The 19,701-nt window shown below is 51.9% G+C and overlaps 2 protein-coding genes across 5 annotated transcripts; one reads left to right on the forward strand and one right to left on the reverse strand.

Annotated features, from left to right (window-relative positions):
- Positions 1-3: 3 nt before the first annotated feature.
- On the forward strand, positions 4-17,393 carry TLCD3B (TLC domain containing 3B). Of its 4 annotated transcripts, none has more exons than XM_080978761.1 (7): positions 4-25; positions 8,843-8,960; positions 9,930-10,063; positions 12,857-12,940; positions 15,310-15,529; positions 15,690-15,785; positions 15,926-17,393. In XM_080978761.1, exons 2-7 carry the CDS (start codon positions 8,904-8,906, stop codon positions 16,235-16,237), a joined length of 903 nt encoding a protein of 300 aa, XP_080834887.1. In that variant the 5' UTR covers positions 4-25; positions 8,843-8,903; the 3' UTR covers positions 16,238-17,393. The 4 variants fall into 4 exon arrangements, with proteins under 4 accessions (XP_080834887.1, XP_080834886.1, XP_080834889.1 ...); XM_080978760.1 differs by lacking the exon at positions 4-25 and adding an exon at positions 5,673-6,021; XM_080978763.1 differs by lacking the exons at positions 4-25; positions 9,930-10,063.
- Positions 17,394-17,578: 185 nt separating this feature from the next.
- LOC308461662 (fertilization-influencing membrane protein) lies at positions 17,579-19,526 on the reverse strand. Its single transcript, XM_080978773.1, has 4 exons — positions 19,361-19,526; positions 18,277-18,420; positions 17,833-17,920; positions 17,579-17,692 (listed from the first exon to the last, which is right to left on the reverse strand). Exons 1-4 carry the CDS (start codon positions 19,509-19,511, stop codon positions 17,665-17,667), a joined length of 411 nt encoding a protein of 136 aa, XP_080834899.1. The 5' UTR covers positions 19,512-19,526; the 3' UTR covers positions 17,579-17,664.
- Between the last annotated feature and the right edge of the window lie 175 nt (positions 19,527-19,701).

Genomic DNA, 19,701 nt, shown 5'->3' on the forward strand with positions numbered 1-19,701 from the left:
ATTCGGCTTTCCTGCAGTCTGAAGGGTATTTTGCGTGAGGGTTTGTAACTAAGAAACGCAGAGGAGATGCTGCAGAACAGCTTCCCCGTTATATTATTATTATTATTTTAGGATACTTCTACTCCGCTCTTCCAAGTGAATGCCTGAAATATACTCAGAGTCGCAAAGTGATTTCATGCTCTTTATTCAGCTCATAGTGGTGAGGAGGAATGAATAATTGTCCCCTCACAGTATCTGCTTTATATACATTATTTACACAATGGGCTGCACATGATTGGCTAATTCTGGAATTCTACTGTAAGCCAATCAGGTTGTGGATTCACTTCTATCTGGAGCAGGATTGGGTGGTTCCTGCCAACCAATCATACTGCTGCATTGTTCTAGGACCAATCAGACTGCTGCATTCTGAATCCTATTGTTCTAGGACCAATCAGACTGCTGCCTTTTGGATCCTATTGTTCTAGGACCAATCAGACTGCTACAGTTTGGATCCTATTCAACTCAGTACATAACACCCCTCCCCTCTAAGTTCCAGTCCTGCCCGGGAGGTCGCATTCATAGTCCTCAAGGTATGCCGGCGGCCTACGTGTGCGTTGTGGCCTGGGGTGTTCCCTGGTCCGGGCTCCGGGTTCTGGCTCGTGTTCCAAGGATGCTGGCTGTGATGCGGCTGTTTGGTCTGGTGCAACCGGCTCGCTCAGTCGTGGTTCTGGTTCCGGTGTCCTTTCGGCCTCACGGGTCCTCTCTGTATTTACTGATTCTGCCTCTCCTGCTGGCCCCTCCTGCTCTATGGGCCTCACTGCCCCGCTGTTCCCTTGGGACTCCTCTGACCTGTCCTCCTCCTGGTTTTCTCCCGGGAATCGTCGCCGTATCTGGTCGCAGTGGCGGCGCCAGCATTGCCCCCCATCCGTTAGCACCTCGTACGACACGGGGCCAGTGACCCTGGTGATTGTGGCGGGTACCCATGCTGGGCCTGCCCCAAAATTCTTTGCGTACACTGGGTCCTGGGCCTCGAAGGTCCGGGGGTTCCTGCCTTCCCCCACCACTACCTCATCCTGAGCTCTATCGGGGTGAAGGCGGTCCAATCTGATTGCAAGGCGCCGACCCATTAGTAGTTCAGCGGGGCTCCGGCCAGTCGTTGAGCTGGGGGTGCTGTGCTGTGCTAGAAGGAATGTGGCAAGGCGGTACTCCCAGTCCCCTTGCGTCATGCGGCGAAGGGTGTCCTTGGTGGTCCGCACCATGCGTTCTGCTTGGCCATTGGTGGCAGGGTGGAACGGCGCCGAACGGATGTGGCGGATGGCGTTCTGCGCTGTGAAGGTTTGGAATTCTCCTGACGTAAATGCAGTCCCGTTGTCTGAGACGAGAGTGTCAGGGAGCCCGTGGGTTGCAAACAGCCTGCGTAGTACCCGGATGGCTGCGGACGTGGAAGTGGACGGTACCAGTGCGACTTCCAGCCATTTGGTGTAGGAGTCCACCACTATGAAGAATGTTTTCCCCTGAAAGGGGCCAGCGAAATCCACATGCAGGCGTGACCATGGTGCTCGGGCGGACTCCCAGGACTGGACTGGGGCCCTTGGGGGATCTGGGCGGGATTCTTGGCAGGCCTGGCAGTGTTTGACCCAGGCCTCTATCTCTCCATCGATCCCCGGCCACCACACATAACTCCTGGCAAGGGCCTTCATTCTTACTACCCCTGGATGTGTCTCGTGTAGGGCTGTGAGGACCCTTTTGCAGAGGGGCTGGGGAACAACGACTCTGCTTCCCCATAACAGGCACCCCTTGTGGGCCGACAGTTCATGTTTGCGGGTTGTGTAGCCGGCGAATTCTGGCCCGGGGCTGCTGCTGGGCCATCCCCTCCACACCCAGTCCAGGACCCGGGAGATGACCCTATCTTTCTTGGAATGGTGTGCAACTTCTTGTGCCTGAATGGGGCGGTCGGGAAGCAGCTCCAGGCTCATAACCTCTTGTGCAGGTGCTGGGTCAGGGCCTGTTTCCGGTAGTGGTAGCCTGCTGAGGGCGTCCGCATGGCCCATCGCCTTCCCAGGTCGGTGAATCAGTGCATACTGGTAGCTGGCAAGGAAAATTGACCACCTGAGGACGCGAGGAGACAGCACTTGGGGGGTCTGCTTTTCGGGGGCAAACAAGCCGAGCAACGGCTTGTGGTCAGTCACCACGGTGAAGGGCCGCCCGTACAAGAAATCATGGAATTTTTTTACTCCCTTTACGATTGCCAGACCCTCCTTGTCGATTTGCGAGTAGTTCCGCTCGGTTGTGTTGAGTGTCTGGGAAAAGTACGCCACCGGTACCTCTCTTCCATCCGGGAGTTGGTGCCCCAGGACAGCTCCAATGCCATAGGGTGAGGCGTCGCATGCTAGCACCACCGGCAGCCTCTCGTCGAAGTGTGCCAAGACCGAGTTTGAGACAAGCAAGTCCTTGACTGCCTGGAATGCGGCCTCCTGGCGCTGGCCCCACACCCAAGGGGCCCGCTTGTCCAGGAGTCTGTGTAGGGGCTCCGCTACCGCCGCCTTGTGGGGAAGGAAGGAATGGTAAAAGTTCAATAGTCCCAAGAAGGCCTGAAGTTCAGTCTTGCTCTTGGGCGCTGGGGCATCACAAATGGCCCGTACCTTGTCCCCAGTCGGGTGGACCCCTTCTGCGTCCACCATAAATCCCAGAAAGTCCACCTGAGGCACTCCTAGTAGACATTTTTCCCGCTTCACCTTGAGACCCGCCGTCTGGAAACGGTGCAGAACGGTGCGGAGGCGGTCCTCAAACTCCTCTGGTGTGGGGCCGGCAATCAACACATCATCGAAGAAGGGGGTGACGCCAGGAATCCCTTTAAGGAGAGAGTCCATTATATTCTGGAATATGCCTGGTGCCACGCTGACACCGAATTGCAGCCGCTTTACCCTGAACGCTCCTCTGTGCGTCACAATCGTCTGTGCCTCTGCTGTGGCCTCATCTACTGGCAGCTGTTGATATGCTTGGGCCAAGTCCAGCTTGCCAAAAATTTTCGACCCAGCCAGGGTGGCAAGGACATGGCTGACCACTGGCACTGGGTATGCGTGGGCCGTGAGGGCCTTGTTTATGGTACATTTGTAGTCTGCGCAGATGCGGACCGAACCATTAGGCTTGACGGGTGTGACGATTGGGGTTTCCCAGGGAGCATTAGGCACCGGCTCCAGCACTCCTTGCTCTACGAGTCGGTCCAATTCCTCGTCTATACGGGGTTTCAAGGCGAACGGGACCCGGCGGGCCTTGAGCCTGACCGGTCGTACTGCGGGGTCAAGCTGTAGCGCAATGGGGGGGCCCGTATACTGTCCGAATTTCCCATCGAAAACCCCTGGAAATTCCTTGCATATGGCGTCCACGTCCACTTGTAAGCTAGTGTGGTTCACCCCGGTGACAGCTAGCCCCAGTGGTCCAAACCATGCCAATCCCAGTAAGCTAATGTAGGGGCCCTTGACCACAAGCAAGTCCAGTTGCCGCGTCCGCCCTCGGTATTGCACCCTGAAGGTCCCCACCCCCATTGTGGGGACCTTACGTTTCTGGAAGTCCCGGAGGGTGAATGGGGCCGGCCTGAGTTTGGGACCCCCAGTGGGACACAGTTTCCTTAAGGTCCTTGCCGAGATTATGGATAGAGTTGAACCCGTGTCAAGCTCCATGCGGCATGGGGCCCCCTCTATCTGTACCTCTACATAAATTTTCTCTACGTTGGGGTGGGGCAACTGGTATACCTGGAAGTCCGTGAGCTCCGTCGAGTTGCCTTGGTGCGTTGGGCCCCGGGACCTGGGGCTCTTGGATTGGTCATCTGATGCCTGGTGTCGGGTGGGCCGAGCCCGACACACCCGGGCGATGTGTCCCGATTTTCTGCACTGCCTGCACTCTGCGTTGCGGAAACGGCAGGTCCTCCTCTCGTGACTCTCCCCGCAGCTTGCGCAGTTCCCTCCTTCTCGTCGAGGCAGCTGTGGTCTGTGCGCTGCTTGAGTGCGCTGCTGTACTCGGTGCACCTCCTCCCTGTCGGATCCTGAGTCGTCGGTGAGGTCTTCATGGTGGACCCTCGGTTGGGATGGCAGGCTCGGCCGTGCCTCTTGGGTCGACCTCTCGGCAGCTTCTGTTGCCAGGGCCTCCTCCAGAGCGACCTGGAACGTTAGGTCCTTCTTAGCGTAGAGGCGCCGTTGCAGCTTCTCATCCTTCAGGCCACCGACGAGGCGGTCACGAAGCATGTTCTCCAGCTCTGAGAAGTTGCAGAACCGGGCGGCTTGGCGGAGAGAGGTCACAAACCCAGTTATGGTTTCCCCAGGGGCTTGCCGCTTTGCGTAGAAGGCATTTCGACGAGCCACCACTGAGGGCTGCGGCGAAAAGTGCCCCTTCAGCTGTTCCATTATTGTTTTGTATGGAACAGTAGCGACGTCTTCAGGCGCAAGGAGAGCCCGGGCGATTTCAAACGTCTCCTCTCCGCAGACGCTGAAGAATATCGCCCTCTTCTTGGCGTCTTCTTCGTCGGTGACCCCTTTGGCTTCTAGGAGGAAGGTGAAACGGAGGCGTACGCTTCCCAGTCTCCAGATGCTGGGTTGAATGGCGAGAAGCTGCTGTTGGCTGCCATTCTGAGTTCCTTGTGCCCCGGAGCTGAAGCCTGGATACACGGTGCGAGGCAGCGGTGCGGCAGTTGGCGGTGCTGCGGTGCTGTGTGTGGCAGTCAGCTCAGCGGGATCCCACCTTCGTCGCCAGTGAAATATACTCAGAGTCGCAAAGTGATTTCATGCTCTTTATTCAGCTCATAGTGGTGAGGAGGAATGAATAAATGTCCCCTCACAGTATCTGCTTTATATACATTATTTACACAATGGGCTGCACATGATTGGCTAATTCTGGAATTCTACTGTAAGCCAATCAGGTTGTGGATTCACTTCTATCTGGAGCAGGATTGGGTGGTTCCTGCCAACCAATCATACTGCTGCATTGTTCTAGGACCAATCAGACTGCTGCATTCTGAATCCTATTGTTCTAGGACCAATCAGACTGCTGCCTTTTGGATCCTATTGTTCTAGGACCAATCAGACTGCTACAGTTTGGATCCTATTCAACTCAGTACATAACAATGCCCATAGCAGCTTAGGAAAGAAATAGAAACCCAATATACAATATCAAAGCCCCAAATCAATACAAATTATTGATATCAACGCAACAATATTTCACGGGGTGGCGACATTGCAGGGTTGTTGCAAAGCGCTCTTTCCCTCTCGCAGTACCGCAGCCTGCAAGAATGAGAATGATTAACGGGCTACATTGGCGTTGCCAGGGTTTTTCTTTTTAAACGCATTTTCCGCACTAAATTACAATTCTTCTTTTGTTTCGGGCGGGGGGGGCGGCAATCAGAGGTGAGAAATGTGGGAGGGGGGAGCTCCGATCCCACCTAGAGCCTCGGCTACGGAGCTGCGATCTTCTTTGTTTGCTATGGGCAGCGCTCCCCCCCCCACACACGTGGTGGTGGGGTGTGGGAGGGAGAGAAAAAGAGAGAAAGGAACCCAAGAAGTCCCGCCTTCGGAAAAACCGCGTTGCCCTCTCTTCACTTTTCCTGCATCTGTCTCGAAAACGGGTTGCAGCTCTTTGCACATGCGCAAAGCGTCTCTCCTGCTCCACTCCACCCCTCCACCTCCCCGTGCCCCCGCTATTGTTGGCGGTTCGTTGTTGCCACGGAAACCACAAACTATCTGAAGGGGCAGTTAGGCCCGGGGTGGGGCGGGCTGCGTGCAATACGTTAGATGCGCAGGGAGGGCAGGAGAGAGGAGGGCAGGCCGCGATTTGAGTTTGCGCAGACATTTGCTGCAATAATTTAAATGTATTAATCATCCCTCGTTAATTAGCCCCAGGACTGGGCGGGAAGGAGAGCGGACATGCAGAGTTACTCAGATGCGCCCAGGTGGATGGCGGTGCATATGTAATAACTGAAAGTGTCGTTTAAATATATACGCAGATCTGCCTTCATAAGAAAATATTTGGGTCGCTGCATTAATATTCCTGAAGGTGGGTAAGCTAGTCATTTAGGTGCCTCGTTCTCGTAAAAAATATATATATGGATTTTCACCCTTCGCACTGGATGGCTCATTTGGTAGAGCAAGAGATTCTTCATCTCAGGGCTATTGGGCAAAAGGTTTCTGCATTGCAGGCGGTTTGACTAGATGACCCTCATTGGTCTCTTGCCATTCTATGAAATTGACACCTACGGTTCATTTATGTAGTAGAAAATATGTCATCCCCCCCCCCCCAGATATACAGTGGTACCTCGGGTTAAGTACTTATTTCGTTCCGGATGTCCATTCTTAACCTGAAACTGTTTTTAACCTGAAGCACCACTTTAGCTAATGGGGCCTCCCGCTGCCGCTGCGCCGCCGGAGCACGATTTCTGTTCTCATCCTGAAACAAAGTTCTTAACCCGAGGCACTATTTCTGGGTTAGCGGAGTCTGTAACCTGAAGCATATGTAACCTGAAGCGTATGTAACCTGAAGCGTGTGTAACCCGAGGTACCACTGTAATGCTGAAACTTCAGCGTATTAACAGCTTCCCCTTTTGGTTCCTATCCAAAGGTTTTCACGCTGAACTACTTACTCATTGTTACTAAGTGGTTGCTAATCGGGGGGAAATAACATTTAGATACCCCAATGTTTTGAAAATTACTATGCGTTTTTTACTCAGAAGTACTAGCTGAGCAATCCTAACCTCGGGCCATGTGGCCCCAGGGACCCTAGAGCGGCTGGCACAGCAGCGGGAACCAAATCCATCCCATATCCAGCGGTTCATCGGCTGTCCTTGCTCTGCCTGTCCCTGTGCCCTTAATGCTCCATTTGGGGTGTCTTGTCCTAGCTACCGAGGACAGCAGGAATTTCAGCAGTGGCAGAGCCCATTCTTAACCTACCCAGCCCATTCTTAACCTACTCGAGAGTTGGACTGCAGCCCAAATCTTCAAATATCAGACTCCCCCCCCCCCAAGAATTACGTGCTTCAGTTATGCTTGCTGGGGGCCTAAAGAAGTTCCCAAATGGTGGTTTCCAGACGAACTTCATTCAGGTGGTCTACAGCTTGTCTGAAATTACAATTAAAAATCATACAGCATCTAGTGCAATACATTGAAATTGCTACAAAAGGCAGAGCGGTCTGCCAATTTTCATGTGGCCCATGGGGCGAAGTGGCGGGGGGAGGGCGAGTTTGGGAACCACTGGGTTAGAGGGCAGAAGCCTTGCTGCAATGATGCAACACCAGGTATGCCACTAAAAATATACTGGTGAATACCTCAGATATGCTAGAGGTGCACTTCATCATAGCGCAAAGATAAAATACTATATGAAACTTCCCTCTACTTTATTGAATGTAGCCACAACCTTAACAAACCTGTCAGCCAAAAGGAGTACAATAACTGGATGAAGTAATACGAAAGTGCCACATAGACCAAGTGGGTTTTCCAGGCCTTTTTGAAAACCTAAAGTGCGGCTGTTTCACACAGGGTTGCACTGTTGAGATCAATGACATCGGAAAGTGCACAGCTTTGGATTGTGTCTGTGTTTGCATAAAACCTGCTGCTTTCTTTTTTTTGTATGTTTGTGTTGTGGCGTTTATCCCACAGGAGTGAATATATGTTTTATTTATTACATTTCCATCCAAACCTTTATTCAAGGAGCTCAAGGTGGCAGGCATAACCTCCCTTCATTTCATCATTACAACAACCCTGTGAGGTTGTTGCTGAGAGATAGTGACCAGCCTAAGTGATCCTCATCAAGGAATGGGAATGGTTTGAGTCTAACAATCCAGCCCAGTGGTTCTCAAACTTTTTCTCTGGGAAATACTTTCAGAATAAAGTATGAACTGCCCTGAGACCTCTGGGTAAAGGGAGGTATATAAATTCAGTTAATAATAATAATAATAATAATAATAATAATAATAATAATTTGCTTGCACCACACCGGATTTTTATTGATAAGAAACACATTGGAAAACAAAACAAAAAATAGAAGTGCTTGATTTATATCATAGAACACACCTACTTTATAATATAAGGGATGCAGGTGGCGCTGTGGGTTAAACCACAGAGCCTAGGACTTGCCGATCAGAAGGTCGCTGGTTCGAATCCCCACGATGGGGTGAGCTCCCGTTGCTTGGTCCCAGCTCCTGCCAACCTAGCAGTTTGAATGCACGTCAAAGTGCAAGTAGATAAATAGGTACCGCTCCAGCGGGAAGGTAAACGACGTTTCTGTGCGCTGCTCTGGTTCGCCAGAAGCGGCTTAGTTATGCTGGCCACATGACCTGGAAGCTGTACGCCAGCTCCCTCGGCCAATAAAGCGAGATAAGCGCCGCAACCCCAGAGTTGGCCACGACTGGACCTAATGGTCAGGGGTCCCTTTACCTTTACTTTATAGTACGATCATGGGACATCCAGAATGTATAAAACAACGCATAAGAACACAAATCATCTCCCAGATACAATATTGATTGCCCTTGAATCTTCCTGCCACGCTTGCCATCCTCTCCTGCCCAACCCATGTGATACGCCACACCCTTTTGAGGACTACTGCTCTAGCCACTAGGTCATGGATGGGTTGTTAGGAAATGCATCTCTTTGTTGCCTCAGTTGTTGGTTCCAGTACGATTTGATCACTTGGGTTGTGGAATGCCATCCCTAGTGAGCTGTGCCAGTTTCCATTTTTATTAACTTTCAGGAGGAATGTGAAAACATATCTTTACCTTGGGTAGGCAAGGTGGTATACAAATTAAATCAATAATATATTCAAGAAATAATATGTGGTTTAAGTAGAATCCTTTTCAGCTGTGAGATTTCAATTACATCTTCATTAGTCCCTTAGGGAAAGATCTCTTGCCAACATGAAATACCCTCCATAGATGTGGAGGACAGCGGATGGTTGGGATATCATTTGTGACCACTGCTGTCTTTGCTAGGATGGCATGGGAACAGGTGAGTTGGTTGAGGTCAAATATGTGCACATTTGTCCCTCATTGATTTCTGTACCAGTGAAGAGGCTCCTCTCTTCCAGAAGCAAAGGAAATTTCAGTTTTCTCTAGCAGCAGATGGTGGAGAGTGGGGCAGGGAGAAGGGGAAGGACAGGACGACCCAGGAAATAATGGCACAATTAGTTGAAAAGCTCTGGAATGTAAGAGTTATCGATGGACCTTTTGGTCCAATCCAGCAAGGCAGTTCTTACTATGCTCCAGTCTTGCTTTTGATTAAGTCAATTTAGGCTGCAATCCTGTAACCAGGGAGCAAGCCCCATCGAAGTACATGGGACTGACTTTCTTAGGCAGTCATGTTTCTAGGGTTGCAGTGTGAAAATCTTCATTTTAACAGAAAGTATACTTTGCTCACAATGAACTGGCTGGCTGAGAGCACAGTAAGAACTGCCTTCCTGTATGGAGCAAAAGGTCTTGTCAAGCCCAGCATCCTGTATCCAGCTCAATAAGTTCACAAGCAGAGTGTAGCAGGGAGACCCTCTTGTCCTTTGTTCTTGGCATCTGCTAGCAGAGGTGTCTTGCGTCTGTCCGTGGAGCAACCACGTCCGCATTACAACTGATGCCAACAGGGTGGGACTTTGGGGGGACCCTCTCAGCAGAATAAGTAGAAGGGCCCCTAAACACAGCATTGTTGGCAAATGAAGTAATGCACATTTCCAAATGAAGGTGGTTCCTTGGAGACCATGGACTCCATAGCCTAAGCTTGCCTTGTTGCACCATGCCTTAGCTGTCATGCCTACCAGCCGCTACAATACTTTCCTCCAATAATTTATATATGGGGGGGGGGGATGACCAAAATAACCAGCGGAATAGTTGTACTTTGTTGACCAGAGTGATGTGCTGACTTTTTATTGGAGGAGAATCTTCTGTTAGTTAGGAGACTAATCTAATTTCTGACATTCTCTCCCACTCCCAGTTTTTGCAGATAGAATTTCCCTATTTCTTTCTCCTGGGTTTGGCTGCCTATCCTAGCTTCTTCTACACAGTGTATCGGTTTCTGCGTCGCTTTGGGAAAATGGAGGAGCTCAATGCAGTCTATGTATCTGCCAAGTGAGAGACTACCTGGACACCCAGATTCTCTTAGTGTGTGTGTGTGTGTGTGTGTGAGAGAGAGAGAGAGAGAGAGAGAGAGAGAGAGAGAGAGAGATGGCCCTACCATTCATCAGATGGGGGTGAAAGGTGGGAAGGATGGAGCAATGATGAGGTGTTGAAGAACGGAGCCCTGTGTGCCCTTGCCTTCTGATATAGTGGAGAGGCAGTCCTATGCTGAAGTTCAAAGCAAGATTCAGCTGCCAGTCCAGTCAGCTCCTTTAGGTAATATCTTTGGCCCACCTTAGAAATGGGTTAAAGCAATTCATAAAACCAGGTCACCTCTGTTCTTTGGGAAACCCACCTGCTGCAGTTCCTATAGTCCAGCACAAGGTGTCAGTATTGCTTTAGTTAGTTCCACAGGCACTTGCCAGGCTCTTTCCACCCACCTATCAAAGGTCACATCAGGGTCACCTGCTCAGCAGGTGGAGCTTTATTGGAGGATTAGTCCCTAATGCTTTGGGAGTGGAAAGGGTTAATTGCCCCCACCCACCCCCTTGATTTTGCCTCTCTCTCTTCCCCCCCAACACCCTCCCACTTCCCACATCAGAGACCTGATCCTTCCTCACAAACCAGGCTGGGATTATAGGATTAGCCTAAATCATCCTGTGAGCACGACTTCCTGCTAAGCGAGGGAGGGAGGGAGGGAGAGGGGAAGGGATGATCTGGCACTCAGGGGGTTAATTCTGCTGCCTGATTAGCCGCAAATGGGGGGGAATGCCTCCTCCCCCCCCCCAATCTTCTTAGCCAGCTTCTCCCAGTTTAAAAGAGGCAGAGGCTAAACCCAGGGGACTCCCTGCTGCGGTGAGGGTTTGAAGGAGATGAATGGGCAGATTCCTCTCCCTCCTTCCGCCACTCTTCCCTGTCCCAAGCCTCCCGCTCTGAGTCACCACCCCAAACCTCTCCCCGCTTCGGATCCACCTATAGAGTCCAGCAGCCCCAACCCGCATCCTCTCCCTGCCTCCCTCCTATCAGCACCCGCTTCTTCCCTTTCCTCCTCCTCCGGCGGCAGCGCAGCCCCTGTCTCCAGTTCCTGGGCTCTGCTGCCGCTGCTTCCCCCTGAGCTCCTGGCTGCGCTGATCCTCGCAGCATCCTCCTTCCGCCCGCTCCTCTCCTCCGCCAGTCCCTCCACACACCACAGGCCACTGTCTCTTTAAGTTCCCTCCCGCACTGTGCTGACAGCTGCTCCCTGCTCCCCCTCCCTCCCCTGGCTCTGTCTCTCTGTCTGTCACAGCAGCTCTGCTTGGGACCAACCCGCACACCACCGCCATCCCCCCCTTCCCTCTCCATCCCCCCCTCGCCCCCTTGGATACCATGAGTCTTCCTCGAGGGGAGCGCCTGGAGGGATCCTAGCCCTGCTGACCCTCCCCGTCTGTGTGGCCCCCTCCTCCTCCTCCTCCTCCTCCTCCTCCCCCCTCAACCCTGCAGCCTGAGCGAGATGTTTCACGCCTTGGTAGCAGGGGGCATTGTCTTCCCCGGCCTCTTCTTGTTGTCCAAGAACGGCCTCAAGTGGCTGCCATGGCTGCGATGGGAGGAGGCCGACGCGGTCATCGTCTCCGCCAGGTAACCAGGGAGCCAGGGGAGGGAGGATGCAGCCAGGGTCCAGCAGCGGAGGGTGGGCCGCATCAGGCGAGGGTGGGCATCCAGCAGGCCTCAGGTGTGAGGGGCTAGGACTCTTCCCTCCCATATTTTCTTGAAGGATGAGGGTGGAAGCTGTGGGTCCAGGGCGTCAGGGAAAGGGGCAGGCTCCTTTGAAAGGGGAGTGGTACAAGGGCATAGAGAGGATGGGCTATGAACTAGGTTTTTCTAATGAGGCTCTTTTTTAAAATAGGTCCTAGAATGAGGTGGGGTTGGGAGCCAGGTTTCCTGGGTCCGTTGGGATTGGAATGGGGTGCAGCAAGTTGCAAAGTGGCTTTCCCTAGTGGATCCGTGGGCATATCTGCAAGGAAGCAGAGGGACAGATCTGCTGGATTCTCTGGGAGAGATGGAGTGCCTGGAACCATGAGCCAGACCTCTGGGTTTCTCAAGGAGAGATTGGGGCATATTAATTGGGAATCAAGAGCTGAGCTAAAGCTCAACTTGGGTGATGAGGTGTCACTATCCCACGATGACAGCCAATAGAAGCAGTAGCCCATATAAACCCAGGGTTCCTCTCAGCAAGATGTTTGGAGCCCAGCATTGAGGAGATTGGTGAAGCCACAGTTAGGGTTAGGGTTTGGCAAGGTCTGTGACTTGTGAGGGATGAGATTCCTGGGGATCTGCTGTTAAGAGGGTGTTTCAGGAGATCAAGGCTGTTTGCTGGGCTTTCCAGGAGTGTTAAGACACTTGGTCTGCTCAGTGCTTCCAGGGGGACGCTCTGGGGCAGAATGTCTGGTTGCTCTCATTGCTTAGTGCATATATCTAGGCGCTCAAAAGCTGCTCCAGGGTTGGCAGTCTCTGGTGATCACATGACAAGGCTGCGTGTCAGGGTCACAGAGCAGCTGAGGCTCTTAGCAATTGTTGCTGATCCCCTAAGATGACCTTAAGATAGCAGCTGTTCTGGGATGGCAAAGAGCATGGATTTGAAGGTGCTTGGCAGGGCTCAAGGTGGAGGAGGCCCAGACCAGCTCCATGGGGCATTTCATTGCTCTGAGGCCTGCTGGTCTGGATTCCCGGGGTCAGAACTGGAATGGGGAGCAGACTATTGAGTCCAAGAGAAGAGAGAGGCAATGGCAGTTAACTTTGTTTTTGTTTCCCCCTCCTTCCCTACAACAGGTTTGTCTCCTCGGTGCAGGCCATCATGGCTTCCACGGTCGGCTACATCGTCTCCTCTTCCTGCAAGCACATTATCGACGACCAGTAAGTCAGCATTTGCTGTGTGCATGCCAGCCCAGCACTGCAGTGCGGTAACCTCTCTCTCCCTGTGTCTCCCACACCTTTCTCAACCTCACTTTCTGAACGCGGCCCAGCAGAGTGTTGGCAAGGTCACGCTAGTGAGAAACCTGACACCTTCACCGGGATGGGCACCAAATTTAGAACAGGATGACAGTGACATGTTACAGGCAGATGTGCAGCAAGGAGTAGGCCTGGGAAGTCAGTACAGGGAACTGGAAGGCAGAGCACAGGAAATGAAATAATCTTACCAGCAGGAGGTGCTGTAGGGAACAGCATTGGTGGAAGCAGTGGCTTGTGGGAAGAGGACAGTGCCTTGCTGTTTCTGCCCCATAAGAAGGCATTTGGGAGGTAGTTGGGGAGTAAAGTCATGAACTCTGTTTTTGAAAGCTGCTCCCACTTGCTACAAATCCAACAGGGGGTGCTGGAAAGAGAGAGCAGGGCAAAAGCGATGGCAATGACTGAGGCAGATTGGCCTGTGTGGCACAGAGCGCTGTCCGTGGTGCTGCAGAAATGCCAGCCTCATTCTTCCAGCTTCTAAGTTCAGCACCATGGGCAGTTCCCTCTTGCACAAACGTTCCCAAGGTCCCATGCAGTTCATGGGGCAACTGAGTTGAGGATTCCCAGAGCGTGTGCTGGAGAGAGAGCAAAGGGGCAGGAGCCGCTAGTCCCACTGGATTCTAGGACAGCTGCCAGACCTCAGTCTCTGCAGAGACCAATTTGGCAAGAGGGCAGCTCTGCAGGGCAAGCAGGACCATAAACACAGCAGGAACCCAGAGAGCTCCTGGAAGAGGGGCGGGATAGAGGTGTGGGGTGTGTATGTGTCTGGGCCTTTTCCAATCTGCCATCCCTTTTCGCTTTGCCATCAGGATTGCTTCATTTCACGCTAATGAATTTAGCTGGGATTAGTCCCTTCCCCAGGACAGGCTAGAATGGGGGGCACGTGTGCTAATTCTCCCCTAGGATAGAGCAGGGCAGGGGATTAGACCAAAGCAACAGCTGTTTCTACTCCTGATTTGCGTTCTGTGGATTCATAATTGGCTTTATTGGGCAACCAGTGATGACGAATTCCTGGGCTCCCTAGAGGGGGGAGTGGGCTCTAGCAGGTTACATCATCTGGAGGCTGGATATCTGGGTTTTTGGAGAGTAAACTCCAGCTGGTTAGAGCAAGGCAGTTAGAGGCAGGAGTTGAGGATTCTCTTAAGGCAAAGAGAAGAGTTTCCAGATTTCTGTATATCCATTACAATGCTCTCACTGTGCCCTTTGCACTGGGAATCTCCTGTTGGGAAGCAATGTGGGTGAGGGTAGGCAAGATTTCAACTCTTTCGAAGCGTTCCCTTAACTGACCCCAATGCCGGGCTCCTGATATCATCTTTGCAGTCCTGTAGCACAGAAACCGTCTACCAGCGCCCCCACCTCCACCCCATCTGAATTCTTCTTGGATCCCACCTGCCCCATTTTGGTCTCCAAGCTGAGCACCCCACAGCGTCTCTTGGGCCCTGCATCCCGCAGAGCACTGCAGCATCCTGGCTGCTTCTCTGGCATTTGGCCTAATCACCTTGCATGGAGCCATCAGCACAAATGCCCAGGCAGGCTGCAGTGGTGAGGGAGGAGAGTGACGAGAAGTCAGCTGGGGAGGTGGCAGTAAGGAAGTCACAGCCCAGACTTAAAGAAACAGCACTCCATTTGCCTTCCTCTCAGCCTGAAGGGGGAAAGGGATCAGGGCTAGAAGCACCTTTTTCAGTCCCTGAATTCCCCTCTTATCACCTGAAATGGAATAGGATTAAGGCCAATGTCCTGGACTTATTTACATTAATCCTATTACCTTTTATAGAACTTGTGGACTTCTAAATAAGCACAAGGTCGGAAGCATGGTTCGCTGCCGGTAGTCAGACAAAATATCCCGGATCTAAGGGGATTGAGGGTGCCCTGACTGGGGGTGGCAGTGGGGCTACGGTCAGGATTGAAAGGCAATGTCAGGACAAGGTGAGGTGGGAATGGCAGCCCGTAGCTTGGTTATGGCCGTGGTCAGTGTGGCTTGGAGAAACAACAGGGAGCTGTTAAACCACAGAGAGCCCAGCATTGTGAGAGCAGAGAGCAGGAATGGAAGAACTTGGGGGGTAATGGGCAAGGCTTTGTTCTCATTGACCTTGTGTGAGCAGAGCGCATCAGCAGGTCATCAATACTCATTGATCATGGCCGTGAGCCTGTTCCAAGGGGGCGGGGCAGCTCCTCTTGCTCCCCCCCCCACTGGAATTCCCTGCTGAGTCACTGCCAGGACTGTGTCTTGCTCACAACCTTCCCCTGCCCTAGCATTCTTTCTCCTCCTTCTGCAGGCACTGGCTGACCTCCTCCTACACCCAGTTTGCCATCCCCTACTTCATCTACGACATCTACGCCATGTTCTTGTGCCACTGGCACAAGTACCGGGTCAAAGGGCACGAGTCGGCCGGCACCCGGACGCTGCGCACCGTCGTCCGCACCTACTTGCACAAGGAGTTCCTCATGGTGGTCCACCATCTCTTCATGGTGCTGGTTTGCTTCCCCATGTCCGTGGTGAGTGTGGCCTGGCGTGGGAACCTCTGACCACAGGAGGAGGAGGCGAGGAAGGGATGGGATGGGATGCCGATGTATGGAGCAGAGAGGGGCTGTGTGCTTTAGAGGCTGCTAATGCCCACCCCCCAAAAGTCACCCTTCTCGCTTTCCCCCACTTCAGCTCTGGCGCCAGGGCAAGGGCGATTTCTTCCTGGGTTGTATGTTGATGGCTGAGCTCAGCACCCCTTTTGTCTGCCTTGGCAAAGTCCTCATCCTGGTAAGTATGGCCCAGTCCTGTGGGTTTTCTGGGGAGAGGAATGAGAACCCAGCGGGGCAGAGCAGGTTCTTGGGCTTCCTGGAGGGAGCTGGTTGTGTCCTGACTGCCCTCTCAACCCCTCCTCTTCTTTCCTGCCACAGTACAAGCAGCAACACACCCTTCTTCATAAGGTGAATGGGATAATCATGCTGATCACATTCTTCTGCTGCCGGATCCTGCTCTTTCCTTACATGTACTGGGTATACGGGCACTATGCCGGCCTGCCCCTTTATCGCGTGCCCTTCTCCATCCCCGCCGAGTACAACTTGGGATCGGCCATCCTCATGGCGCCCCAGGTTTACTGGTTTGGCCTCATATGCCGTGGCGCTTTCCGCGTATACCGCTCCCAGGGCGCTGCCAAGGATCAGGTGCTGCGAAATGGGCACAGACCAGAGACGCAGGTGCTGGACTGATGATACCTCTCCCTCCTCAGCCACAGACGGACAGACCACATTTCCTCTAACTTATTTATTTATTGGGGTATGGGAGGGACTGGATGGATTGGGGGAGTGGGCTCCTAGGCCAAAGGGGATTTGGGGAGGCCTGGAAAGGCGTTGCGGGGGGCGGGGGGTTCCAGTAAAGTATTCAGAAGGGACAAAGACAATAGTCCTTTGGTGCAGTGTGGGGTTCCTTTGCTAAAGGCAGCCCTCTAATATGGTAACACTCAGTATTTTGAAACTCCTCGGGGGTGGGGATGGGGGTAGAGTCCTAAACCAAAGGGATATATATATATATATATATATATATATATATATATATATGATGTTTCTTTTACAGAGGGACTTTCAGGCCAGTGGTTATATAGGAGGGCTGAGAACAGGGTACATGGATGAAGTTTATTTGAGGCTGCAAGATAAGAACAAGGCATCTCTAGTGTGTTAGGGGCTCTCGCAAATCACCTCCCCAAATAATATATGTGCTATTTATTTCCACACAATGCTGTGAGCACCCCAGGACTACCTGAGCCCATACTAGGCAAGGAGACAACTCAGTTATTTGGGTGGGGTGGTGCTGTTTCTTGGGAACAGAGAGAGATGCTAGTGATGGGGGTGGGGAGGTAGGGAAGAGAGACAACGGGGGCTTTTCTATACTATTATCCATAGAGTCACAGTATCACAGCTATTATTAAAAGGGGCAGGGAAATAGTCTGGATTTCCTCACACTGTATTGTTAGGGGTTCTATCAGCAGAATTAGGAATTGTTGTAGGGTAGCTGATAGGGAAACACCCTGGAATTTTTGGATGCTGCTAAATTGCAAGTGATCTTCAGTATTACTGTGATGCCACCTGCCCAGAAAACCCCCAAATGCTGTATAAAATGTATCCCCTTGCACTGGGAGGGTTCCAAGAGGTGTGCTTCCTAACATGCACCCACCCCTCCCTCCACCTAGCAATAACCAAGCCTCTTGCCTCCACCTCCTCCTCTGTTCGGCACACCAACCCCTTCCCTCTTCCCTCCTAGGAACGCCCATTCCATGGGGCAGGGATCCAGCTGTAAATAGGGGGTGGGCGGGCTGTATTTATAACCTGAGGTCTGCAAAAGTATTAAAGGAGCCTTTATCTAATGCCAGCAGAGGGCCAATGTGTGTCTTTCTTCTCCCTGCTAAGCCTTCCACAGGCCGCTTGCAGTCCTGAACTTAGGTCTGTCTGCTGTTTAAGCCCTCGTGTGCCCCATAAACCAATACCTGCCAATCCCAGCTCCCCTTCCCCTTTTGATTTTCCATTGGCACATCACACCAATCGCAAAAGAACCCCTCATTCAATAGCCTTTTATTGAACAGAGGAAAAGACAAAGAGTGGTTGGCTGGCTACAGAGCTGTATCCGCTGATCACCTGGATGTTTATCCTGCATTTGACTTCTTGAAGATCCTGAATGAAATTGCGGAAGAAGAAGGGGAGGGGGTGTCATTTCATCCGTGGAGGTGGGAGTAAATAATGACATCCAAAGGCAATAAGGAGGCAGGGAGAATACTTGCAGCATAACATACACCGACCAAAATGACACATACATTTTTGATATGATCTGATAGAGGAAGAACAGCAGGATGAGTATAATGGATCCCACTAGGATATAACGCAGCTGGTGAGGGAATGAACCTGTAGGTGGCAGAGAAGAGGGTTGGTTTGTCACGGGGAAATAGGGCAAGGCTAGAGCACAGGGCAAGGAGGAGGAAGCCCAAAGCAGCCCTGAATCATTCTGGAAAGGGAGGAGAGCAGAGGTTAGGCATAGAGCAGGGGGAATCAGGCCATTAGTCCACCTAGCCTAATATGGTCAACTCAGGCCATCATTGGCACCCTGGGTCTTTCCCAGCTCTCAGCTGGAGATGCCAGGGATTAAACCTGCTGGGACCTGGTGCCTGCAAAGGCTGTGCTCAGCCCCCTCCCCTGCAGGTGCTATTGGGGAGGGAGCGTGTGAGAGAGGGTCAAGAGACAGGAGTGGCAGGGGGACTCACTTGGGGGAATATACTCAGGCTGCTCTCCAATGAGCTTGTAAACGGCAAGGATCTTCTTCTCATCCGTGTCGGGATAATCAAACCAGAGCGGCTGATGTTGGGACAAATCCGTCTTGGTGGCATTCCCTGGGTTTCCTGCACGAGCTGTGGGCCCCAAAAGCACCTCCCATCAGTGGGCGCTTTTAGCATTCCTGTGCATTCCTGTCCATTGACCTCATTACAAACGCAAGCACACACAAAAAAATCTGTTTTCCAAGAAACATTTGCTACTAATTTCCTGTTCCACGAACAGTCACGCCCTTGCATTGCAGCAGCAATGAATATTTCTCTTCCAGCCAGCCACACAACGCTAATGCTTTGCCGTAGCCCTGATTTAGGCCACACAACCCACCGCGAACTCCTTTTGGCCTCGCGAACAGTTGCCCCATGCAGCCCTTTACTTTGCTTGGGCAAGAGCGGAAGTTAAAAAGGAGCAAATGTTTCCTGCGACAATCTGTGCTGCAAGATGAACGTGGAGAAGGAAAGAGGCCTCAGCAATCGAACATCATCAGAACCTTATTGGGACGATAATCTCCACTGAGAACCTATTTGGAAGCTACTGTGGTAATGGGGAATTTTGGCAGTAACTATATCACTTCAACAAGTATAACATGTAAAGTAGTTTCAAAGGGCCTTAACTTGGTTGGTTCAGGGCTGGAACCATCTCTAGCCATATAAAAATAATGCAAGATTGTTGACACATTTCTAGATCAGAATTCAAGGACTCCCTGTTATGGCTTCCAATTAAAGCAGTTTAAAACGAGTAGCGTGGAAATGCCCAGTGTCGAAATTATACTGTGGAGAGACCCTTGACACAGCCAGATGAAACATTCCAGGGTTCATAAGGCAAGGTCTAGGAAGCAGCCTTAAACCTAGATCAGTATTGTCTACCCCAACTGGCAGCAGCTCTCCAGCATCTCAGCTGGAAGGTCTTCCCCATCATCTCCTACACCAGACCCTTTTCACAGGAGATGCAGATATTGAACCTGGGATCTTCTGCCTGAAAGGAATAGCACTGAGCCATGGTCACTTCTGCAGCACTCACTGCTGCTGGGGATGAGTGGGGTGGAAGGATGCCCAGTGGAGGAAGACCTGTGTTCACCTGTCACAAGCCGAGGACTACTCCGGATCAGCTCAGGGAGATTTGTAAAAGAGTACAGGAGCTGGAGTAGCAGAAATTGCCCTCTGCTCAGCATAGCTGCTCTCCTGGCCACACCCACTTTCTATGACCTCACAATGGATGTGCCTCCCATCTCTGACCAACACTCCCTCCTTCACTTAAAAGCCAAGATTCTCTCCCCCCCCCCCAACAAACCCAAGATCAATGTTCCCACAAGACGACAACTCCATACTTTAAATGAAAATGAGTAAGGAAATTACATAGAA

The sequence above is a fragment of the Podarcis pityusensis genome (genome assembly GCF_964106645.2).
Source record: "Podarcis pityusensis genome assembly, chromosome: 13".
Lineage (NCBI taxonomy): Eukaryota > Metazoa > Chordata > Lepidosauria > Squamata > Lacertidae > Podarcis > Podarcis pityusensis.